At 43.0% G+C, this 26,411-nt stretch overlaps 1 protein-coding gene across 2 annotated transcripts in view; it reads right to left on the reverse strand.

The window, feature by feature from the left end:
• Positions 1-273: 273 nt before the first annotated feature.
• Positions 274-26,411, reverse strand: part of TRIM67 (tripartite motif containing 67) — a 34,034-nt gene continuing 7,896 nt past the window's right edge. Inside the window, exons 3-10 of one of the 2 annotated variants that reach the window (XM_061989917.1) lie at positions 22,884-23,006; positions 21,484-21,594; positions 19,133-19,286; positions 11,661-11,806; positions 8,654-8,792; positions 6,864-7,167; positions 788-950; positions 274-339 (exon numbers count right to left, since the gene is read on the reverse strand). In XM_061989917.1, coding sequence (XP_061845901.1) covers positions 274-339; positions 788-950; positions 6,864-7,167; positions 8,654-8,792; positions 11,661-11,806; positions 19,133-19,286; positions 21,484-21,594; positions 22,884-23,006 — 1,206 coding nt within the window. Of the gene's footprint in view, positions 340-787; positions 951-6,863; positions 7,168-8,653; positions 8,793-11,660; positions 11,807-19,126; positions 19,287-21,483; positions 21,595-22,883; positions 23,007-26,411 lie in introns of both variants that reach the window. The other variant, XM_061989916.1, reaches the window with a different exon arrangement.

Below are 26,411 nucleotides of genomic sequence, written 5' to 3' on the forward strand. Positions count from 1 at the left end.
TGTGTGCACGTGTGTACATATGTATTCAGTGCAGTGTAGATATGTTCAGATACCCATCTGCAACTGAGTGCCAGTTCAGTGGGTATGCTTACTATGGCTGTTAAATCAAAAATGGAGTGGGCTAGCTGTAACCAGCAGATTATTGGGTGAGCAACATGCTGTACAATGTTTTCAGTCAGGGAAGAGAATGGGTTTTTTACTGACTTAATGCAAACTGCTAAATCACGCTGAGAAAGCTTACAGAATCCAGCACGGAGTTGGGCTGGGGCTTCACTAGTTGTTGGGCAGCTTGGGTTGTTTTACACATTGTGGCACCTCCAGTCCTGTGTGCAGGGTCACCTGCACAAAGAAGAAATAACATATAGATTCAAAACTGGGACATCCTCAGCAGAAAGCATTTGTGAGGGCCAAGAGCAAGTAAATGACAGGAGAAGGGCTGTGGGACTTGAACTCCAAACACAGGATCTAAGAGGAATCAGGACCTTTGGTCAAAATGGCAGAAGAAGGCTTAGCACTGCTGCAGTAAAACAAGCACAGAAATTAGTGTGTGCAGGTACTTTTACTTGTTTTTTGCTGCATTAGTTCTCGCATCTGTAAAGCAAAGCTGAAAGTCAAATGCGGTTTTCCAAGCAGTGCTAGTATCCTAAGTGTCAGTCTGAGAAGGAAACAGCCCCTGTCCATACTGACCACCTACAGATGACGCTATCAGCCCCAGCAGCAATGGCCAGGAGTGTACATTCTCCTTCAGAGGAGAAGGGTGAGTGGGACTGAACTGCAGAAGACTTACCTGGACATTTCGATTGAGGCTCAATGCAGGCATGAAGACACCCTCAACGTTTTCAAATGCTGGAGGCCCTTGCTGCTGCCCATTTATGTAAAAGGTGAGGTTGTGCTTGTTCAGATCCAGAAGAACACCAACGGTGGCACCTTTAGAAACTCCTCCTTCAGTCCTAAGGTACAAAGGAACCATACTGTTAATGAAGGCACAGGGATACTCTGCTGCTCTCTCTAGGACAAGGCAGCCATACTAAGCAAAGGTGAGTAGAGTGGAGCAGCACAGTGAAATGATTATGTCCACAGCATTTGGCAATGACTGATCCACACCTTTATCTGAAGTTTATGTACCACATTCATGGGAGATTAATGGGAGAATCCTAAAGAGAAATTATGTCCATCTCTCCTCCAGTTGCAACCCAAAGAGCTGAAAATGGGATCCAGAGATAGCAGGTCCCCTCAGATGACAAGAGGCAAGGAGATGAGCAAGTCAGGTCAGTATTGAGCATGTGGTACAGGAGTCCTGGAGACACAGCTCCTCAGAGCATCCCTGCTACAGTGAAGTAATGTGCAGCAGAGAATGAAAAAGCAGAAAACTGGTTTCCCAGGTGTTCATTTCTAACCATTTACCCCTGTACTTGGCGCTGTTGAGGCCTCACCTCATGCACCGTGTTCAGTTCTGGGCCCCTCACTACAAGAAAGACACTGAGGTGCTGGAGTGTGTCCAGAGATGGACAACGAAGCTGGTGAAGGCTCTGGAGCACAAGTCTGATGAGGAGCAGCTAAGGGACATGGGGGTGTTCAGCCTGGAGAAGAGGAGGCTGAGGGGAGACACGATCACTCTCTACAGCTATTTGAAAGGAGGCTGTACTGAGGTGGGGGTTGGTGTCTTCTCTTAAGTGATGAATAACAGGAGAAGAGGAAATGGCCTCAAGTTGTGCCAGAGGAGATTTAGATTGGAGATTAGGAAGAACTTTTTAATCGAGAAGGTTGTCAAGTGCTGTAACAGGCTGCCCAGAGAAGTGGTAGAGTTACCATCCCTGCAGGTATTGAAAAGCCATGTAGCTGAGATGCTGAGGCCATGGTTTAGTTTTGGGCTTGGCGGTGTGAGGTGAATGGTTGGACTTGATGATCTTCTCCAATCGCAATGATTCTACGATACTATCATGCCTGCAAACAGCTTGAGACTTGGACTTCCAGTTGGAGTACTCACTTTGGCAACCTATAATGGGGCCCAGCTTCCCAGAGACCAGGGAGCCAGCACAGGTACAGCAGAGAATAATTTTGGAGAGGAAGGGAAGGTGGGGCTGATTAAGGATAAGCTTAGCTCCCTGACTGACAAGGTGCTCAGCTACAGGGCTGGGAGCTGTTTGAAGTGCGTAGGCACGATTAATAATACCAGTAATAATTGGTGGTGTCAGGAGCAGCTGCTGAGAGCTACCGTGATATCAGAGCTTGCCAGGACAGGCTCAGCCAGCCATTACACGCTTGAGCAATTTGACATTAATGTACTTTGATTTGGGGGTTAGTCAAACCCAGTATTGCTTTTAAAGAGCACTGAGCAAAGAAAAAAATCTACTAGATATGCAGATTGGCCACAGGCACTGCTACTCTGCTGCTCACAGCAGGGCTGCGATGGATTTCCAGCCTGACACAATTTGTTCAGGGTAAATCAGATTTCAAATAATTTGCAGTAGGAAAAGAAGCAGCTGTCTTTTGTCCCACGCACTCCCCTCAGGCACACAACATTCACGAGATTAATGCAATTTTAACATAACATTTTATCACAAGAGGTAGGCAATACATGAAAAAAAAACCCAAAAAAGAGAGGGGGTGTATGTCAACACACGGCTAGGAAGAATGAAGAGCAGGGTAAGGAATTTTCATCTTGTCCACTAGATGTCATAAACTGGTTTCCTTTAGACTAAATGTGGCACATGCACATTTCCTCTTTTATCAGCAGCACAATAGTATAGAATACTACTCTGACCTCTCCATTTAAAGCCCTTCAAACACTAATAGTATGACTGAGAATCACAAATTGGCCCAGATGTGTTAGGATTCAGGTTCCATTGATTTCCTTTCTGGTCCTATAAGCATTCCTAGGTTTCTCTTTGAGCTTTTCCCCAAAACCATAAGCAAATTATTTTCCACCTTAAGATGTCTACCTGTGTGTATCTCAGTATCTAGACAGGTTTTATTAAAAGCACTCTATCATAAAACTCATTATGAGACTGTGGGAAGCAACAGTACTATGATCTAAAGCTAGTTACACTTAGATTTTTTTTCTTTGTTTAGGAACAGCTTTGATTGTAGGGCACCATGTTTTATATCCTGCAGTGTTTTAAAATAGATTTTATGACATCCTTTTAAAGTGACAATTATTCTCTTTGGGAAATAGAAACAGCAACTTTGCCTTTTTGTGATTATTATGCTCTTTCCTATGTGATAAGCTAATTTGCTTCTTGTGGGCTAATTAGCTGTGTGCTGCACAGTGACATTGAGTGACTCCTCTGCAGCCCCTGGCGACAGTCCCGCTGAAGAGGAGATAGATGCTGCCCGTGGAATCCAACTGAGGCGAGAGCAGGACCCAACTGAGGCCCCTCCAGGAGTCGTGGGGCTCAGGGGCAGAGCAGAGGGATGGGGACACTCTACCACCCTTGCTGCCACAATTCGTGCAGGACTTCAGCAGGTAGACTGCCCCATTCCTCAGCCCCCACCTCCCCATAGTGAGCAACCAGCTCTGGCAGGACGATGCCACACCAAAGGCAAGCAGAGGCACTTTGCTATGCTGCTACCAGAAAGGCTGGACTGTTTTTCTGGGGCTGAACAGTTGCTCTTCCTGAGCATCCCATGATTTCCTTGAGAACAGTACTTTGAGGGCTCTGGTATTTTTTTTGACTACTGTCATGGTCACTTCCTTTAGGAGGAGAGGTGGGAGAGTCAAAGCTTCATGAGCAAACATGCAAGTAAGACATTTCCTCATTATTCTGTGCATCATTTAGACAGTGTGATAGGTATTTGTTTTCTAATACATGCCTTAGTTGCAATAGAATAAGCGAGACAGCTCAAGAAACTCAAGCTGATGTTGCTGTCTCCCAGTAGACTTCCGTGGCAGCATATAAAAAAGCTGTTGCTTTACTGCAATGCATTTTTTAAACTACCTAATGATAGTTATGCCCTAGGCCCTAAATTGCAGGCCAAGGGAAATGCAACTGTCTGTTACAATACTTCTTCAATAAATACTTAGCATCCATTAAATGACAATCCAGTTTTGAAGATATGCACCACTCTGTCATTATTACGAGTAAATTCCACTCCTCACACCTCTTTTCTCATAGTCCCGGCACATTTTTATTTCTGTGTGCAACAATAAGCCCCAGGTGTGGAAGAGCTGTGCATAAGCCTGAAAGGTCAGAGTACAGAGGGGATTTTGGCTACCTGAAAAATGCCATTGCCTGTGGCAGTGGAGCCAGTCACTCTGGCTTGGACAATGGAAGTACTCCCACTCTTGAGGACTTAGACAAGAAATGGATCAATTGCAATGAATGTCAGTGCCCCTTAGAAACTGGCTTACAACATCTCTGCTGTGAACTGATTATTTCCAGGAACGAGACTGAAAAGTACCTCACAAAGCTACATCTATGTCCTAAAGTGTTTTCTTAACCAGCTTGCTCAATCTATTCTCAAAGGCTCCTTCTGGTTTTGACAGCATTAGTGTCTCCTGTTCTTGCATCCTCTTCTAGCATCAGGGAAGTCATGCTAGTTTTTAAGGATGTAGACAGGTCCAGTTTTGCATGCTGTGAATGAAAGCAACGGGAAAGTACTCCAAATGTGACAGGTCCCATGAATAGGTCTTTCAAGCTCCACCTCAGCTGATACTTGAAGCTAGTCATTTCTTTATTGCCCCAATTTATTCTCTTGAAAATTAGAAAGCACAAAATGATTACTATGATGTAACCTCCATCACAACATCCAAGAGGCAAAAAGCTGATTTTCCTTTGGACTCTGACACTGTGCTTTGTCCCCAGTGGGGAAAAACAAGTAGGCAGCAATAAATGTTTCCAGAAGACTATTAGAGCTAATGAGTTAAAAGATTGACCTACTTGACTATGATGGTTAAAAATATAATGCCTAGACCTAATTTCATTGAAGCGCGTGTGATTTCATAAGACTGCGTGCCCTTTACTAGTGTACTTCCCTTGAATAGATATTCCACGGGTCTACCCATGCCTTACATGTGCCTGCAAAGCCTTTGTGTTTTATCTAGCAAAACCTGGGAAAATCCCATCAACAGAAAGCACTTTGGTCTCCTGTTTCACCAGGATGATTGAAAATCCAAAGTGTTTCCATTGTTTGTGCTTCTCAGAAAAAAAAAGCGCTTTTGCTTTAGCATGTGTGTTGCTCACCAGGAAGAGCATGCTGAGGACCAATCCCATAAAATAGGTTTCTGGGACAGTAGTACACAGAATGGTTGCCAGCTTTTTCCAGAAAACATAAGCTGTTTCACAGAGCATTAAAATTAATACAGCTTAACATTACTTCTGCCCTAAATCGATTCAAGATGTTAAAGGGACACGGAACCTTTCAATATGTTTATTGTACTGGTGTTATCTTACTCTATATTGTCTTAGGATGTGACCTAAGGTCTTTGGAGCCATGGGGGCTTTTCCAATTGACTTCAGGTAGCTTTTGATTGAGCTGCAAGATTCTCCCACCCATCACTTCAAACAAAAATCCCCAGCAATTGCAGTACACTTAAAATGCAATAAATGACTATTCGACAGGAGATGTTACAAGCAGCTTTAGGATACAGTGCATGTTGGCATGAACATACCTCTTTAATGTTGCATTTGAGCATTTTAAAAATTACTGCAAGCTTTTCTTTTAATCATTTGATGTAACAGAAGCAACACCTGTGCTAGTGAGTTGGGGCAATCAGTAGTAAGTAAATATAAATAGATTTCTGCTCTGCCACAGGGTTGCTAGATATCCTTGGTCAGTCACTCTATTTGTAACTCAAATCTCTGTTGTGACAGAGTAGGTTTACAAGTTCACCATCTTCCAAAACAGGATGAGACTTGGGATCCTGAATCACACTCTTCAGTGTATGTCTTCTCAAGGGTCTCAGTAGTCAGATGACCTTCAGCTAGGGCTGACTCTCAACGGGACAGTTCTGCTCTGCTGATACCCCAACGAGCTTCAAGCAGTGTTGACCATGTGCCCCCTACAACAGTCCAGCATTGTGTCAAGGCAACACAGGTAGCACTAGACAGAGGTAACTGCCATAGTTTTCAGTGTTACTGAAAACTATGCAATTATATGTCAGTGCAACACAAGCTCCACGCTGATACATGTGGTCTCCATGTGATCTGCCCCTGGAGGCAGCTTCAGTTAGAGCATGTCTCCCCACCACTCTGTTGCACAGAGCAGAGCTCCAAACACAGCTCCATTCTCTCCTGTGGGAGAAAGAGGGGTTTGGTAGCGATGGCTCAGGGACACTCTGAAGTCCTCCTTTGTACAAGCTGGTTGTACTTGTTGAGACGCTTTTCAGTGTAATGGCTCAGTTGGATGGAAGCTGTCACTCAGCCCTCACTGCCAAAGTCTCTTGTGTCCAGATCACCCTAGGTGTGACCTACAGCACTACCTTTAATCAGCAAACACCTGTATTTTGTACAGGCGATCACCAGTGCGTTGCCTAATTACTATGCAACCTGCAGCCGAGCTTCTTCCTAAGGAAGAGAATTGATCACCTTTCTCCCTCTGCTCCTCCAGCAATGGGAGAGAAATCCCAGTGTGCTGTGCTCCTGTCTGCTGATGCCATGGGTAGAATATGTACTAACAGGCTTAAATCACAGCAGGGGGAGGGGATTTAGGCTAGACATCAGGAAAAAACCGCTAAACAGTGAGGATAACAAACAGTAGCACAGATTGCTAAGGTGCAATTGCTGCCACTAGCGATTTTTAAGAAGGAATAAAATAACTGCATTTAGCAAGGAGATGGACTAGATGGCTTGCTGAGACCCCTTCCTCTGGTACAAAGCAGAAAAGCAGCTCAGTGATGAGAAAAGCATGCAAGCAGTGCTTACCGATTGGTGTGAGAATTGCAATGCATGAACCAGCTGCGGTTGTTGTCAACGTACATGGCCCATGCCTTGTCGTCCTTGCCCAACATCATGTCCTTGACAACATTAATCCTGGCAATGCCAAAGGCTGGGTCTGGGTGGTTGTCATAGCGGTCCACGTGAAGCTCCCAGTAATGCACCCCCTTGGAGAAGGCTGCAGTGCCAAGGACAACCCGGTCATCGTAGCTGTTGCAGGTGGCAGTCTGATTGTCATTCGACAGCACTATGTCTCTGTGAGCTGAGGAGGGGTCAAAAGTGAACCATGCCACTGTGGAAGGGGAGAAGGAAAGGCAGGATTATGGCAGAACACTCTGTGTTCAAATGTCAGAGAATCACAGAATTGTTTCAGTTGGAAAAGACCTTTAAGATCACCACTAACCTCACACTGTCAAGCCCACCACTAAATCATATCCCTCAGCACCTCAGCTACACATCTTTTAAATATGTCCAGGGATGGTGACTCCACCACCTCCCTGGGCAGCCTGTGCCAGTGAAAAAGTTCCTTCTCATCTCCAGTCTAAACCTCCCCTGGTGCAAGTGCAGGCCATTTCCTCTTATCCTATCCCTCATTACTGGGGAGAAGAGACTGACCTCCACCTCGCTACAACCTCCTGTCAGGTAGTCATAGAGAGTGATCATGTCTCCCCTCAGTCTCTTCCAGGCTAAAGACTCCCAGCTCCCTCAGCCGCTCCTCATCAGACTTGTGCTCCAGACCCTTCACCAGCTTCGTTGTCCTTCTCTGGACACGCTCCAACACCTCAGTGTCTTTCTTTTAGTCATTGTCTTTACTTCAATAAGGAGAATGAGATTCTGCCTTTCTAAAGACCCCACTGCACTTTCAGGTAATAAAGACAAGCTTTCCTCGTTACTGTAGGCAGTTATACAATATTGCTTTGAGACAGTACTGTGATGTTTTTCAGCTCAGAAGTGCCTTGTATTACCAGTGCTTGTTTCTCTGAATGTAAGCTGCTAAGGGCAGTGACTTTCTGTTCTCGCACAATAATAAGAAATTCATTGAAGACACAATGAGGTTTCTCCATAATATGGATACTGCTCACATTGGTGAATTGGTTCAGGATTGCATTTAATGGAAATGTAGTTCTACTGTGTCTGTGCTGGTTAGGACTGACTTCACTAGTTTATCAAAGGGGGGAAAAAAAAGGAAAATTTAAAAAAAACACATATAAAGCTCTTAAAGTTTAAATATTTTATACTGGCCTATTTTGGCAACACAGCATAAAAGCAGAAGTGATAATAGCATGCACTTCTTGATTCATTGCAATATCATTAATGAAGATGAACTTCTTGTAATGCCCAAATGGATGTCAAGTGTAATTACAGAGGGCCAAACATGAATTCCCATCTCTGTATAACCAAACCTTGCTGTGAAATTGAAGCAGTAGTGAAGAAAAAGGCAAATTACAGAGATATATGAGGAAAAGGAAACAGAGCAGCACAAAAATATCCCTTGTGTTGCATAAGTGCTTCTGTATGCTAAAGCAAATAAGAGTCTTGAACTTTTAAAGTCAAATAAAATTGCATTATTTCAAATTTGAAGTGTTAATGGGTAATCCCCAATGTACTAGGAGGAGAGCTCAGTCCCTGTCCATGCATAGTTCCTGGCTTCTTCACTCAGAATCCAAAATCTCCATATCAGTAAGTGCCAAAGATGTTAGTGGGTATAAAGTGATGCAAGTGTCCTGCCGCCAAGACCTGGAGCTTTTTGCTTAGAAACCATCAAAAACTCAACTCACCATCTGATGTCTGTAAAATAACCGTCTTGCTGTAAGGACCAACTCCCGAGGAGTTGAAAGCTTTGACTCTTGCATTATAGGTACTGTTGAAATGAAGGCCATCGATGGTGCAGAGAGTCTCCTTGCCCACATATACTTCCTTAACATTCAAAAAACAACCAAAAAGGAGAGAGAAAAAGAGGGACATAGTTTAATTGTTTCACTGTACCTTGTGATTACATCTTAAGACTTCCAAGTATAAGCCACAAGTGAATAGCTTCTCATTGCTTCCCAGGATGTAGAAGTTGTAACAGAGACAGCCATAGTAGTGGAGACATCAAGGATAGTTAGCAGTGGAGATGCTAAGGTGAAGATGATGCTGGAAGGGTACAGCAGTAAAGGGTAAGGCAGGAAGATTTTAATTTTTATCCTCTTTTCCTAAACATCTATTCTGAAACACTATTTTGGATAGCAGTCTCAGAGTGTCTGACCCACTGTGGCCATGCTTTTATTTATGTAGGACCAAAATAGGGGGATGTGAAAGAATAAAGAAACCAAGTAAGCACAGTTTTATTCTGTTGGAAAGGTTGTCTCATGCCCATGATAAAACACAACTTTGAAATCTGCAAACACAGAGCCAGAAGAAACTAATCTCCTAAAGATTAGGATCACGTGCATCACGGAATGAAACAGCAGCTAGACAACAAAGACACAATAGAAGTCTGCAAAGGTTTATTAGATAGCAAGCACTTGTGTAATGTGAAATATTTCAGGAGGAGGAACATCTAGGCAGACTAAGAAAGAGGATCAGTCAGATTATACAGTCTATGATGAGCTGAAAGAAGCCTGGGAGCATGATGTTTGTTGGAAAACTGAACAGATAACAGAAGAAAAGGAAAAAATCCCGTCTTGGCAGCAGACTGAAAGCCACAACTCCTTTCCACCTCTCATTTCTCAAGTTCTGTGAAATCCATAGATTTATGGTAGCAAAGGCCCTAAAAAGCTTAAGGCAGTAATTAAGGAGACTGCTCAGGACCCAGTTCAGTTAAGACACTTAAGTATACGCCTAAGAGTAGTCCTGTTGCTTAAAGCTCTTTGAGATGAAACTAAAGTGAATTAAGTATGTGATGAATAAGAAAGGGATTACTTAAGTTTACAGCTGGCCATGTTGGTCCACTACCACAGTGGCTGCTACAAATGACAAAATCTCTTGGGTCCTGACTTAGCTGATGATCTTTAATGAATAGAAAGAAGAGTTTTAATCAAATTGCTTAGTTTATCTCAATGTTATAACTTATGCTGTCTGGGACAATAGTCATATTTGTAGGACAGCTCTCAGATTTTCTAAACCATCTTGTATTTTTACCACCATTCACTGCTTGTGTTTATTCAGGTGGACACTCTCTGCTATGATGGGAGACAAAAAGCATTCTTTAAGTCCACTCATCGAATACTGATAAAACGCAGTCAGTGTTTCTGCTTTCAGATATGTATTCCTTCACAAAAAGGATCAGCAAACTTACTCAAATGGCATTGATGAGAAGCCTGCAGTTTCTCTTTCAACAGGTAAAACTAAGGGTGTTTCTACCACAGCAAGGAAAGCGTTCCCTGAGAAGTTGTCACCCTAGATTTTTAATGGTTGAGACGGTTTTGTACATTTTTCAACCAAAATTCTTGACATGGCGCTGCTGGCAGTCCTGAAACTTTTGCCAGTTACAAAAACCCATGCACAAATGGGCTTGGATATGTACCAGCCTGAAATCTTGCTTATTCACAAGTATTTGTTTAAATGTGAATAACACTTGAACAGATTGATCCAAGACACTGGAATTCCTAACATCCTGTTCCCAATTCTTCATTCATTACACACTGGTAACACTCTTACCTACTAACATTATCTACATTGGCAGCTCCCAGTAGCCATCTGAAAAGGCATCTTCTCACACTGTCAGTATTGGAGACCAGCCTCCTCAAACCTATGTGAAACATTGTCCTCTTCAAATTTCTCTGCCAGTATCACTCTCTCTTCTAATGAGAGGCATCCAAATCAGGTGCCTTTTAACAGTTTGGCACAAGGAGGCACTTCCTTAGGTGGGCCCATGCCAAGCCATTTTCTGCCTGAGAAACATAGGTTTCCAGTAACAAACCAGTTTGCAGCTCCTGAAGAAATGCCATCACATGTTTTTGGCAAAATTTCCCATTTGTGAAGACAGCAGCTGTACTCCACAATGATCTCCAGAGGTTTTCAAGGCAGTAACCCTTAGGGAACGAATGCACTGGGCTAAACTGGTCCTGGAGCAAGAGGAGCATGAAGCCTGCCTGAGGAAGGAGGACCACAGCTTCCACCAGGACAAAGATGGCAGAAAGCTGATTGATCCTTTTCTGTAGTGTGTTTATCAGGATGTGTCGAGAAGGGATAGGAGCCTATAAGTACCTTGTACCTGCAGCCAGGAGGAAGCAGTTGAGGCATCACCCTGAGGGGCTGGAAGGCACTGGGGATGCCTTTCTGTCCTTATCAACCCCATCACAGCAGAAAGCTTCTCCAGCCTTGTCTGACACACTCCCAGAGAAAATATTTAGAAATCCTGTAGTTTTATGCAGGATCCCACTTTTTACTCAGAAAAATAGGAAAAATTGAGTTGCATTTCTGGACCAGGAATCTCAGCTGTTGAAACTGGGTGCTATTGACAGACGAGAGTAAGGGCTTCAAAGAAATCTGTTTTGTGGAATGAACCACTCTCAGTTCCTGTAGGCTAGTACAGGATTATCTGCTCTGCTACACTCCAGGGGAGACCTCAAGGGCCTCTTTGCCAGAGCCCTGAGAATAACCAAACTTCCTACCCAAGCTGGGTGTCCTAATTAGGAGCATCTGCACCGCCTTCTACATCCACACGGCACAGTAGAGATTGTTTTTTGACAATCTGTATCTTCCCTACCCCCTCTCCCCACCCTCAGACAGACACAAATCCATATCCTGAAGAAACTCACATACAAAGAAAAACAAATAAATGCTGAATGAAATTCTCACTCGAAATTGGCCACCATCTCCATCATCAAGTTCCAAGATATAACCATCCACGGGGTTGTGGCTCAAAGGTGGCATCCTCCAGGCCAATGTCACACTGTTGTTTCTGGTGCAACACTTCTCCAGCTGTAGTAACGGGACGGGTGGCACTGTAACAGGAACTGGGTACAGATTAGTGTAACTCTGCCCAACCCCATTAGTCTGTGCCACGAGCAGTATGGAGCCCGCTCACCTCCCTCCCCTCACAGGGGAGTTGACACTCGTTAGGAAGAGGCTCTGTTCCCTGCCTTGAAACATAAGGCAAATATAAAAATGGTATCACAAAATGTCATTACTTGCTTAGGCAAATCATTTGGCTGAAATACGTAAACAGAAACATATCTGGACGTGCTTCTGGTGCCCCACAAGAACTACAGTCTGGAGATCTCATGTCTGATTTCCTTCCCGGGGGTCACTGCCTGGAAGAGCTTTGTTCTAACACTAAAGCACTTTGCCCCCACTGTCCCCAAAAGGAGAGATGGAGCAGCAGTGGCAGGGGATGCCACGGGACAGCACAGGAAACACAGTGCTGCCAGGAAGCCCAGCTCCTTCATGAAGATTTGGGTCATTAACCAGGAGAGCAGGCACTCCTCCTGGCATGGCAGATACAGCCTGAACTCCACCAACAGCAGGAAAACAATTCTTCACAATAGGGTTATGTTTTTAAAAATCTAATCTAACACAACACCACTAGCCCAGTTTTTCACCAAAACTACCTTGGATATGTTATCTTCATGGAGGCCTTATACCTAAAAGAAACTGCTGAAGAAAATGGTTCCATTTACAAATTCTAAGTCCCTTGGTTCAGATAGAAAAAGGAACTTCTGTACTGCTGAAATCACACAGGTTAAGCGAGATGTAGGTGATGCATAGACCCTGCCTGGTCTTCTGCCCAAGGCTGAATTTCATCATTCAGGATCATTTCTGCAGAGCTCAACCGTGCCTTACAAGGAGCCAAGCGCTCTGAGCATTCATTGACTTAGCTCTTAACAATCTCAGTTTGCTCCTCTTTTACCTACTCAGCTTTGAGCCTCTAGTTTATTTTCCTCCCTCCATCTGCATGAAAGCTAGGCCCTTGAGCTGTTTCTTTCGTCCTACTTTACCTCTCTGAATAAAAGAGGATTGTTCACATTCTGTGAGCCAAGCAGTCTGTGGGAAAATGGACCATACTGCATGACAGGGCTATAGCTTCACCCCTACTTTGGAAGAGACGGGAAAGTCAACATCACACTTGTGATAAACTGTGTAGAAGCTACCGTGGCTTTCTGCTGGCATCATCTATCACTGCAGTGAACACGGATGGTTGGTAGCCCAGAAGAATGACTGTGGTCTGAAACAAAGAAGCTTTATAAATTAGCTCTGGAAGGTTTTTTACTGTGAAAAGAGAAAAAAAGAAGAAAAAAAAAGCCTTGTTCCTATTCCTTGATATTTAAAGATGATTCAGAGAGCGTCATAAATAAAAACCTGCTTGTTTTTTCACATGGGAAGTTCAGACTTTTCTCTAGGAGACACAGTGTCTGCAGAGTAACAGAAATGAGACAAGAGTCAAAAACCTGAAAATGAGGAAATCAGAGTTAATGACATTTTTAAGTGAACCACTTTAGAGTTTTGTCTCTGTCTGTTAGCCTGTGTATTTCCAGGGACTGATGAGCCTGAGAGAAGATGGGGTTGAATCAGCTATTACCACACTCCTGCCACTTGCTAACCAGTTAACCTTCTCAGAAGGCATTCGCTGGGTCCTTCTCACTTCTGAGACCTCCCCTGGCAAAACTGGATGAAAACCTAATTCCTGAAGTTTGTAAAGTGCAAAATAGACAGTATCCTCTCACCTCTGAATAAACCACTAACCTCTGCAAAAATCTCCTAGGAATACTAGGAAAGGGAGGCTTTCAGGGACTGTCCATGTGATACATAATGCTGAAAAAGAGCAGAATCTTTTGGGTAGGGTAAATGTTTTATGAGAACCTCTTAATCATGGACACATGAATGATGTCTAGGATTATAATATGTTTTTATACAGCCAAGTACTGTTGTTTTAACTTCCCAGGGACAGTATAAATTTTGGTTTGACATGTAAGAGTCACATGTACTACAGGGAACCACCTGAGCTACTTCACCGTAAGTTTTTGTGAGTAATCCTGATCAGCTTCCTGCCCATCTTGGGCCAGCCCATGGCCTGAACCGCACAGCCTACAGTAGCTGAAAGAGAGGTAAGAGGCTCCCACCAAGCAGTTGTACTGGACATTGATGGGCAGAGATTTGCCTTGATCTCAGCGTTCCTCTGGGAGGAGAAAAGGTGAACAGTTGTAAAAGTCACAGGAAGGTGCAAAGTGAGTTGAACAATCAGGACGCTGGGGTATACTTCATAGTGAAGAGCAATGGGACAGGACAAAGAAAAGAAAAATATAGGCTAAGTATCAGAAAAAAAAAAGACTCAGATGTTAAATTACAGTGCTGTCCCACTTCTTGTTCAACTTTTAAGTCCTCTAGAGAGCTGAAGATTAAAAATATAAAGAAAGAAATGATACTGTCTTGGCACAGCAGGACGTACTAAAGAGTCTAAATGATGTCCTGCTATTTTAGAAGTGCTTCATGCAGGTCACACTTAGCTAAAAAATGAGATACTGATGTCTCACATCAGCAGTTTCAAATCCACATTGCTCAACGTATCTTACAGCTGATCTTTTCTCAGGAGAGAGAAGGGCTACTCTAAGATGTTGTCTGTTATATATTCTCTTGACAAGCAAGATGTGCAATGATGCCCTACTCCTTCCCAGAATTATTTTTAAAGGACTAAATGGGGTGAAGGAACAGGAACCTTGGAAATATGCAAACTTTGACCTCCTCAAAAACTGCAGTACAGCCCTGCAATAGCCTGAGCCACTGATGTAGCAAGTGCCCTACAAACATTATCTTTGAGAGAGAAGGAAAGACCACAGCCAAAGACTCCAGTCCATGATGCAGAGCAGACAGAACAAGGGATAAAGCCAACAATGAAATGGTTACTCTTTCATTATCAGGGCTGGAACAGCCCACAAATGGAGAAGCAGAGGTTTGTGGCAGGAGATATGTCTGGGCGATCTTCATGGATTGGTTTACTGAAGAGGGAAGGAGTTACTCCTAACGAGGAGAAGGAACATGAGTGTGAGTATTCAGAACACATAATATGCGTATTTGCCTGTGCCCATCACTTGAACTAAGGAAATATGACATATGCCTTGAGCCAGTCATCAAAGAGGACCAGAAATTTCTGCCAAGATACCGAGAAAAACTTATGGAGAGAAGAAAACACGGATGGAGGAAAAGTGGTCTGGGAAAGCTCAAAATGCCCAGCAATTACTAGAGTTATGCACATGTTTCAGCAGGTCACCTAACCTGGGGAGCATGGGGCTCACCAGTGAGCTGTCAGACATTTTGGTCAACACGACTGTTTAAGCATTACTTCTGCACTCATCACATTTCTGCACATTTACTTTGTTACCAAATTGCTTTTTCTTTCTGTAAAAAGAAAGAACACCCCCTAATCTTTACTTATTGAGATGAGCTTTAGATCTAGGCTTATAGAGAGTCCACCACTAAGGTCCACGAACAAGTCAGCAAAGCAAATGTAATGTGATTTGTTCTCGTTTTCATTCTTCTTTGTCTAACACAGTGAATCGATGTTTACTTACAAGCACGCTTTCACTCTAAATGACCCATGTAAGCTCACTGAGGTTGAATGAGGCCAGAGTTTGAAAAAAAAAACCCAGAAATTCAGTCATGCACTAAGCATCAATAATAGCAGTATAAACCTTATACTGCAAAGCTTTTGGAACAAAACAACTTGCAATTGGAAAAAAATACACTGCCCTATTGTCCTAGGCTTCCCCAAAACCTCCTTTACAGATCATCTCTGATGTCTTTAATGCACCTGCTCTTGTCAGATCAACCTGTATAGTGACTTGATAACACGCTCTCAACACTAACATTTGGCAAAGATTGATGAGTTGTTGGTGTGCTGGGGTAGGCAGGATTGAAGAGGAATAGATGTGAAGAGACATGTAAACTTTTCTTTGCGAAATCAGAGGCTCAGAAATACACAAGCCTTGATGGTGATAAATAGCAAAATGTTCACTGCAACACCAGCTTCTCCTCAGAGTCATCAAAGCGACGTTCCCAGCAAGCCTAGGTGCTCACTGCTGAAATGCTGATTTGCCTACTCTTGTGGTACCTGTATTTCTCGATGCAAGATCACTGTGCATGAGAAGATAACACAGAGCTGGTTGAGTTCATAAAGTTTCAGAAAAAGAAAAAAAAAAGTCAAAGTTGTAGACTGAGCAGTTCAAACACAAATAGATTTGCAGTCATAAACTGAGAAACATAAATATGGGTAATGGACACAAGATGGAACACAAAAAGTTCCACTTAAACACAAGGAGAAACTTCTTTGGTGTTGAGGTGAAGGAGCCCTGGCACAGGCTGCCCAGGGAGGGTTTGGAGGCTCCTTCTCTGGAGGTTTTCAAAACCTGCCTGGACATGTTCCTGTGTGATAGGAGGAGGGGAACCTGCTTTAGCAGGGGGTTAGACTAGATGAACTCTAGAGGTCCCTTCCAACCCCCTCCCCCCCATTCTATGCTAAATATACCTCTACATATCAAACAATCCTCAGTATCTATGAATGTTAGCTTGGGACCAGACAGTTGCTTGCTCTGCTTGGGCACACAGAGGTGTGAGGAGGAGTAACACCATCCTTATGCACTCTCAGGAATGGTGGCCAGGTTAAATGCCATTTCCACCATTCTTTGCATAGTGTGTACACAGTTGTGCTGACCAACCTGTGATGGGCCACAGGTAGTCCCTTGTCAAGGCTAAGACAGCTCAAGGTAAAGCCCTTTTTGAGGGTTAACTGTCAATATGCACCTGGGGAGCAAAAGCAAAGCCCAGGGGTGTTCATAAGCTCTGTGTAAGTTTGGGCAGAAGCAAGTCCTGTCTTCTTCTCTGCTTCACAGACTGAGCTTCACTGCGAACCTATGATAAATGAGAGTGTAGCAGGTATGACCATCTCTCATAAAGCTCCAGTGAATCTGGCTCAATTAAAGCCCTGTAAGTCTTCAAGCTTAAAGTCAGATGAATGTCCAAAAAATATCTAATCTGCCCTCACCTAAAGTGATCCGTGGTTACTTACCAATCTAAGTGGATAGCTTAACTAAATTTTTTTAAATGTTTGGGAAGAGAGTGGTGGAATATTGGTATTAAATATATTTAACAATAAATTTGGCCAGTGTAAAACATAAATTGATGATAAAAAACAAGCACAGATAGTATTTAGAGAATTTTTACCAGTGATACTCTTCCTCTGCTGACTCTGCTTTCCTGGCTGTCAGCATTTCAAAGGAGCAGCTCATGGATGCTTTTTGGATAACTTTAACACAGCATGTTTATGCCAAGATGCAAACCATTCTTGGTGGGCAGACTTTGGCCTTTTTTATCCATTGTTTCCCCACATATTTATCTGCCAAATTATCCACTCTAATTACATCATCTTAGGTCTCTTAGGTTCAGGATTAGGCCCAGAGAGAACAGATAAACTGAACAGAAATCTTTCTGCTTGCCTGGAGTCAAAAAAAAGCATATCCGACATCATGACATGATTATCCTTAACTCATTCATTGACTTCTGGCAGTCTCTACCCTGTCACCCATATGTATAATTAAGGATTAAATCACCACCGAGGGAAGCTAATGGCATCATTCCCAGCAACCACAATGGCCTTCAAACCTAGCCAATCTACAGATCTATCTAATTCTGATGCAGCTCTCATCCTTCTCCATATAAACCAAGCTCATTACACGCACATGATGTTTTAGGGTTTTGGATGGGTTGTGTTTTTTTTGATAAAGGCATCTACTGTTCATGAGCTTCTGCTTTTAAATATTCTTTTCAACCTTTTCTTCCCTTTAGTGTGTCCCTCAGAATCATTCAGATACCTGGAATCAAGAAAGGGTATAGCCATGGGAGCTCTTTTCCCCGTGTGAATCTTTGGCTCACAATTGTGAAGTTTCTTAAGCTGGACATTATTGGCAGCACAGTCCAGATTTAAACCAAAGTGTTGTGGGTTTTCTTTTCGTTATTCAAGCACATGTTTGTGGGAGGGAAGTATTTATTTACTACTTAGAATTATAGAATCATAGAATGGTAGGGTTGGAAGGGACCTTCAGAGAAAATCTAGTCTAACTCCCCTGCAGAAGCAGGTTCACCTAGATCAGGTTGCATAGGAACATGTTCAGGGAGGTCCTGAAGACCTCTAAGGAAGGAGACTCCACAACCCCTCTGTGCAGCCTGTGCCAGGGCTCCTCACCTGAACAGTGAAATAGTTTTTTCTTATGTTGAAGTGGAATTTTTTGTGTTCCAGCTTCTTTCCATTACCCCTTGTCCTGTTGCTAGCTACAATAGAAAAAAGGGATGCCCCAACCTCCTGACACCCACCATTTAGATATTTGTAAACATTAATAAGATCCCCCTGCAGTCTCCCCTTCTCCAGACTAAACAGCCCCAGTTCCTGCAGCTTTTTCTCATATGAAGGACGATCCAGTCCCCTGATCATTGTGGTGGCCCTGTGCTGGACTCTCTCCAGAAGTTCTCTGTCCCTCTTGAGCTGAGGAGCCCAGAACTGGACACAGAACTCCAGATGAGGCCTCACTAGGGCAGAGTAGAGGGGGAGAAGAACCTCCCTTGACCTGCTGGCCACACTCTTCTTGATGCATCCCAGGATGTCATTGGCCTTCTTGGCCACAAGGGCACATTGCTGGCTCATGGTTAGCTTATTATCAATCAGGACTCTCAGGTCTCTCTCTGCAGAGCTGCTCTCCAGCAGGTCAATCCCCAGCCTGTACTGGTGCATGAAGTTGCTCCTTCCCAGATATAGAACTGTGCACTTGTCCTTGTTGAACCTCATGAGGTTCCTCTCTGCCCAACTCTCAAGCCAGTCAAGATCCCGCTGGATGGCAGCACAGCCTTCTGGGGAATCAGCCAGTCCTCCCAGTTTGGTGTCATCAGCCAACTTGCTGAGGGCTGTTTCTGACAAGATGGGGGTGACTCGTACTTCGAACTAATCGTGTTAAATCTAAGAATGCTGTAAAATGGCATAAAGCTTTAGGCAGCTAATGTCTTTTTAATCTTCAGAGACGATAGATAGCCCTTTGCTGAAGAATTGATCTTCTTAAAAATTTAACTGCACCTAGTCTATCTGAGCTTGTTGAGGATGCTGTACGTGAGGTGAGCACACCTTTCTAGGAAACACTCAGTAATCCGAAAATCTTATAAAGCTGTCCAGCAATTTCAAGTCATTCCTCTTTCCTCCCTCCACACCCCAGTCCCTCCCAAGACTGTTTCAACACATGCATGAAAAAGAGAAAAAAAACAACAAAAAAAAGAAAATCATAAAAGCTCACCCCTACATTTCATCTGAATAAAATCCAGCTGGTGAATGGACTGCAGTAAAGGTTCACTATCCAGGGTCAAGTCAAACTCGGCAGACACTTTTGGCTCCAAAGCTCCTTTCACCCACTGTTCCTGAGATATCTGAACACGCTTGATTAATGCATCCGAAATCTGAAAGAGAGTATCAGGCTTATCATGAAATGGCAGATGTACATATTAGAAGTGACAGAATGCCTGTGAGACAGAGCAGAAAGTAAGTAGGAATATGACAGCATGACAGCTGAGAGAGGATCTGGTCGTTTTGGGGTGAAGTCCATTTATGTTGCATCCCTTCATCTCTTCTTTTCAAAACAATTCTCAACTTACAGCAGGAAAGTAAAAAACCTCATTTTAAAACCTGTAAAGATTATTTTACACATTGTGCCTCTGAATGCCACATATACTTCTGCACTCTGTTCTCTGATCTGTACAGTGGAGTTTTGCTCTCTTGTTTAAAAAGCAGTTGCACAAAGAGAGGTGTGAATGTTAGAGATTCTCTCCATTCAGCAGAGATGTTTCACTGGATGAAAGCTGAAAGACTTTAAAAAACCAAATAGGAAGGAAGGTGTATATTTTTCAGGGTGAGGGTGCTAAGCTGACAGATTTTTGAAGACTATGATGGATTTTCTATCACTACATCAAAACTTGATTCCATTTTTAAAGCTTTGCTATAGGTCAGCCCACAGATAATTAGACCACAAGTCAGACTAAGATGATCTCAACAGACCCTTCTGGAAATTAAATCCCATCTCTGTGAAAATCAATGAACTCAACTGTCCTTGAGTTCAGGGAAGCTGCCATTTGGAAATCTGCAGTCCCTCCCAGTGAGCTTCCTGTAAGACACAAGGAGCATTTTTTTTTTCTGACACGTCAGAGAAAGCTTTTCTTTATTGAAGGAGCTCAGATACCTTTCCTCATTACTGTTACTGGAAGACACTCCTGCCTGAGCCCCAACGTTGACAGCTCCTAATCAGTCTGTGTAGGAAGTGGAGGAGTATCTCATAGCCTTCCTACAACTTTGAAGCCACTTACTGGGATGCTGGATCCCTTGGCTGTGTTTCAGTTTCCCATCTCCAGAAGTAGCTGCTCTAAGTAATGCATTGCCTTAGTGTTTGCTGGTTCCCTTGAAAACCTCACTAGATATACCAAGAAAGGGTAAAAATAGAAAGTTTTTTTTATAAAAGGTGACTGCAAAGAATGAAGCCCCAAATGTTACAGGAAATGTAAGCTGAAATGAAAATAAAGCACGTATGTAACTAACATGTAGACAAGATCTAAAGGTTCCATTTGTCCTGCAGTATCCAACCAACAGCCTGCTAAAATCTGTGAAGTAAGTCTAGAGATTAATATACATCACACATTCTTGCTTGAGACCAGGCGTGATGGGAACAATCAATCTGGTGCTAATAGGTTTAAGTTGGCTAATTCTCATCCTGGTTTTTGGGATGCTGTAGCAGCTCCCTGACATGCATGCATTCATGTGTGCAGCGAGCCCTGTTCAGCTGACAGCCACATGAAAGACCATTCTGTTTGATGTGCCTTTCTTCTTAGGCACATAAGGCAACAAGATTAATGGAGTAAAAGGAAATAATTAGTAAAAATAATATAATTAATTAGTAAAAATAAAGAATTTGAAAATAAAACTGGAAACGTTTTCTCTCTTTCAACGCTTGCACCTAAGAAACAATATCCTGCAAATTAAGGCAATAGCTGGCTAGGCCATATTTTGCAAAGAGGAAGTATCTGGATTCTCCAGCTACAGGACAGGTCTTGTAGCCCTGTGAGGTGCAACAACCTGAGTGAAGCCAAGCTTACATGCAAGCCCTTAAGGCTAGGTTTCCTTGGAGGGGAGGTATTGAAAGGACTCTTTCGTATGGGTAGGAGCAATGTAAATGGGAGAAGCAAAAAAGCAAGACCTACTGCTTTGATGAATCACAGACCTCTCCAAATTGATCACAGAGCTCTGTGAGACCCTGTATGGAGTTTTAACATGAGAATAAAAGAATGTTCTGCAGAAAGACATCATTAGCTGCACAGCATCTTTCATCCCAGAAGGAATCGCTGGCAAAAGGAAAGGCATCAGCAGTTGGGGATGTGATGTTACTGCTGTCTGCACGCCTCGGTCAGAGTGTGGCTGTCCAAAGCTGTCCTTTCACTGGGACACTCATGCAGTCACCAGCCTAACTGAGCTTTTAGACAGCACTACCAGGAGTTAAGGTGAACCTGCCTCAAAGGTGGAAGAGGCTAATAAGCAAAGCTGATAATTTTTAGTTTAACTTCACCTGTTCTTTATTTTTTTTTTACCCCATAACATCAGAAAGAAAAATACCTGTAAAAACCCAGAGGGATCATTTTCTTTGATAACTTCTAGACAGTACTCCATAAGCCCTGTTGACTGGCGTAGCTTCAGTGTACAGTGATTTATCTGGTCCCAAACAACCTGGAAAACAAGCATCAGTACAGTTCTGATGACTGCCTCAGCTTACATTGAATTGTATAGGATTATTTTGGAAGAGACAAAGAATGAAAGAGCATGTTAAAGCTATGCTTAATTTAGCTGCCATATGGCCATTGCCATATCTCCATCAGTTACACTCACATTTTCTGTACTGTAAATACTGATAATTAGCTTGGCAGAATGTTGTTCACAGGGAATCTCAATTTTCAGAGCAGATTAATTGCTTAAAGATTCAGTTTGCTCAGAGCAGAAAGAGCACAGAACATGTTTCTGCAATGGAAGCATTCGCATTTACAATCACACTGTCACTAAACTCTGAGCTTTTAAAAAATCCTTCACTTAAAAGGCAAATACTATAGAGCATAACTGCAGGAGTGGTTTCTTGCAGCTCATACTCTACCGTTCTCTTTACAATTCACCATTGATCCTGCTATGCTTAAGAACACATAGTTGAGTTTAAGAAATAAAAAAGCTGCACCTCACTTCTCCAGTTTTGGACTTGATTCTGCAGCCACATGGCTGTAGACTAGGGCTAGTAGCACTATGTTTGATAGCACAGATCCTGAGAAAAACATCCTAACAGGAAAAAAACTGCAGGATTAGCTGTTCTGTAAGCAGTATGTCCTAAGTGCCGGTCCTCGTTAAGCACATGGGTTTTCAAATGTTGATCTCAGGCAGATTTTCTTCACTGTTTGCCATGACAGATATTTCACTTCAGTTTTTCCTTCTGTCTTAGACACTATTACTGGCACTCCAATACCTCAAAATCACGTATGCAGTTTAACATTTCAAGAAATATATTTATTTAGACACTTCTTGACTGCCACTTTGTCCAACTATTTACAGCTTTCTTCTCCCCATCTCCCTTTACTGCATGTCTTTGATATCTTTTGAGTGGCAGATGGAATTCTGGAGCTGGCTTGCTTGAATTTCAGAGATTTGAAAAGACACTGAAATCCCACCATTTTATTTGGATGGGTCTCAGAATCCAAACCACACACAGGGCTTCACCATTAAGCACCTCTCAAAAGATACCTCCAAACCATCAGATGAATAAAGACTGATGGCCCAATTTCACTAAATGCTGAAGTATATGCCTCACGTTAAGTGTATAAGCACAGTTCCACTAAACTGCTGAACTGAGACCTGATAGAGGACTTTAGCATCTGGTCACTGAAAATTTTCACAGTTTAATGAGCTGGAGGCTTGCCTAAATGCACACTAACACCAGATATCAGCAGTTGTGCTCAGCTGAGGGGAGTTGTGCTCACCTTCAGCTTGTGCTCACGTTCTTTGGTCACCTTTGTGAGCAGTTTTGCCTTCTGCCGCGTTAACGCATCAACCAAAGCATCACACTGAGCGACGAGGCAGGCTTCATAATCCAACCCATTCTCCTAGGAAAAGGCAAGAGTCATACTCATCAAAAGCAAGCACATCTTACAGCTTAAGCTATTCCTCATTCCTATCTGGTTTTCTATTCAGAAAAGAACTCCTTTCAAGACCTTGGCATTCCTGTTGCCTTTCTGATTACATTATAGCTGTACCAGCAATAGCTGTGTGCTACAAAACAAAACAGTAAGGTGTTCTGCCACAAGTGAGCTTATTTAAAATCTTGATTTACTGGCACTTTCTGGACAATAGATTTAGCACAACATAAGGTAAAAGCTAAAGCTAAGATGCACGGTGCATACATGTACATTAGAGGACTCTGCCCTATTCTCCATTAATCACTCCACTGTAGCAACTTTGGAATCACTGGCTCTACACCATGGCAATTAGGAAAGAATTATGGACCAGAACTGATCCATGGGCTTATTACAAGGAAATTAATCATGTACAAAGCCCTCAGATTTGTATATTGCTTCAAGTACTTTTCTTCTTTTTTTAAAAGCTAGCACTTGGCAGTGGAGAGATGCATGATTAGCTTAAGAAAAACCCAAAAACATGTGGCGGGGTTTTTTATTCACACTGTGGTAAAAATCTCCTCTCTGCTGGGCAGAGGACAGTCTTTGGTATACAGCACTCAGCCTTGAGAAGGGCCTGGGTATCACTTTGTGTTACATAAACCTCTGTCCTATCAAGGGGGAACAAACCATGCTACCACAGAATCCTATGCAGCAGTAGAAAGCTGAGCAGATGGTATTACAAGGTCCAGAGCTGCCCTTTCTCCTGAGGATGGCTTTCTCTGGCTGTGGAACTGATGCTGCAGCACCCATTCAAAGGGAGGCTCTCTCTCACTTCCTCTGTTGGTGAGAACAGAAGAAGGAGAAAGCTTCCACGATCCTCTTTTGAGGAGATGCTCAACTGCCCTATCAGCTTTCCTCCCAAATACTCAAATGGAAAAATAAAAAAACCCCACATTAAATGTGAGAAGATTTTAAACACATGCAGATGGAGAAGCATCTCTGTGGTCTTTCGTTTATGTTTTTTTCTCCTTTTCTGTTCATTTGCTTTGTCTTCACTCTTTTGAGAACAAAATTTTCAGCACTGTATTCCTTCCCTCTCCATTCTCCAGCTGAGGGATGCAGGGCTACTCTTCTTTAAGAGGCCTCTGCTGCAGTCCCAGACCTGCCAGCAAGACAGGTCGGGGGAGAGACACCAGACAGCTGAGTTACTGTTCACAGGTTTGTCTTAGACTTTTCCTGTTTGCATCTCTCCCTCCTCTGCTTGTATCACACCCGACTCCTCCTTAAGCCTATTTGCATTGAGCTACTAGCAAAGTGCTGGTGTGTGTACAGAGCCTGAATCAGTCAATGGCCGTAGTGCATCATTTCTCTCCTCGTTTTCTGTTCACACATCAAGCAGAGTGTTTGGCGATGTGCCTCTTTCGAGTGAGAAAGGATGAAATTGTGACAGCAGATGGGAAAACGTGAAATAATGATAATGACGGCAACAAGGAGGAGCAAGGAAGCAACAGGGGCAATGAGGAACAGGCAGTTTCTGGAAAGAAGAGACTGAGAGACTTGAGAGCAACCTCAGAAAGGAGAAAGGATGGAAAACAGAAGGGAGACCCATCAGATCTGCAAAGCAGAGAAAAGAATAAAGTAGATTATGAATTTGCGAATTGCCCCAGGCAAGATAAAAGCATAGCTCTGGGTAGCTCTGGCAAACTCAGAGAGGGTATAAAGAGTGCAGATGGTTGACTGGCTTGCTGTGCATTGAGAAAGGGTAGTAAAATGTACATATTGTTCACTCCTTTGTGTAAACATACATTTTAAAGATACTTCTGCTGAGGGCTAAATGTCTGTACGTGTGCGCAGCCACCATCACAAGGCTATTAGAAATAACTTGCTCTGGGTATAAATCTACACATGGAAGCTCCCTCTATTCTTCCTAAACAACAATCTGAGAATTAGGGTTTTGGTCCAGATGCCAAAAGACACGTTCATGACTCATCTCAATCCTTTCCCATAAACTAGCATGGCTGTGGCAAACCTGCCTACCAGGAGTATTCCCTTGTATGTGCTATCATCAAATGCTGCTTGAGTATCATCTGGGATGAGTGCAATTTCTACTGGGAGAAAAACACACCAGGAAGCTCATTAGGGGTTGAAGTCTAGGGGTGATCATTTCAGACCTTTAGTCCTGCTGGTTTGGTTTGCTGAAATAGGATGTCTTCACTCAGACTTACAATAGAGACTGGCTCAACACATGAGGGTCAGATCCAGCTGCATGCCCAGGCACCTCTAAATGTCAGAGGGTGACTGCTGGATACTATTTCATCTTCTGAGTTCTCCTCTAGCATTTTAAGCAATGGGCAGTATCAAATAAATGGCTTGGAGTTTTGATCTAATTGTAGCAGTTCCCTTCTGCAGAGCAATTTGGCAGTGATTTTATTGAAACACATTACAGGATTTTACAGCATAGTCATAAATAGAGGTAATAGGGCTACCTTTAGGTTTCAGGAGGGAAAAATACATTTTTAATGGAGCTAGGTGACTCAAAAAAAGATTGGTGATAAAATACTGTTCTGGATGACTTACCCATCCTAAAATAAGTGTTCATATCTATAGAAAGAACTGCTCTCTAGAGTTTCCTGTCCTTCTCTTTGGACAATAAAAGAGGTCTAAATGACTAGATTAGATGAGGTACATAACTTTTAAATAGGTGAAGTCCACTGAGAGAAACCTCACACTGTCTCCAAAAGATGGCACATGACAGTCAATGGCTTCACACTGGTTTCTTTCAGTTATTCATGACTTCTTTTTTTACCAGTTTCTCAGTCTTAGTTTGTTCCCTCCCCTATATGGTCACAGAAGGCTGTGAGGCTGGGTAACTATGCTGCCCTGTGGCAGCCTAAGAGTTTCGGCAGCATTTGTGGTTTAAATTCATCATCTGGAGTGGAAAGTGGAATACTTCAGTGATTAAATTCTAAACTAAATACAGCTTTTTGAACTTCTGCTTTGGCTTTCTGGTTACTAGCAGGCACAGGTCTGACCTGTTGACAGAAGATGAGGAAGGAGTAGAGTGGACATATCGTAGACTAGATGATGTATATCCACCAGAAAACCTGCTGCTGTGGTAACAAGTGTCCCCTCCTGGGCACTGTACGGTTCAAACTACAGCGGCACATTCCCAGCCACACTCTGCGGGGTGACAACCTTGAGGACCATCTGACCTCCAACACTGACGAGTCTAAATGTGGCTCAAAATGGACTTGTTCTGTTTTGGGTTTGTGCCCTCCATTGCTGCATTCACAATGAGCCCTTTTCTGACTCTGAAAGCTGTGCGGTTACAGACATGAGAATATCTCGTGCTTCATTAAACAATCACATTGACTTAGAAGCGCTTGTTTCTTC

The sequence above is a fragment of the Colius striatus genome, chromosome 2, assembly GCF_028858725.1.
Source record: "Colius striatus isolate bColStr4 chromosome 2, bColStr4.1.hap1, whole genome shotgun sequence".
NCBI classification, from domain to species: domain Eukaryota; kingdom Metazoa; phylum Chordata; class Aves; order Coliiformes; family Coliidae; genus Colius; species Colius striatus.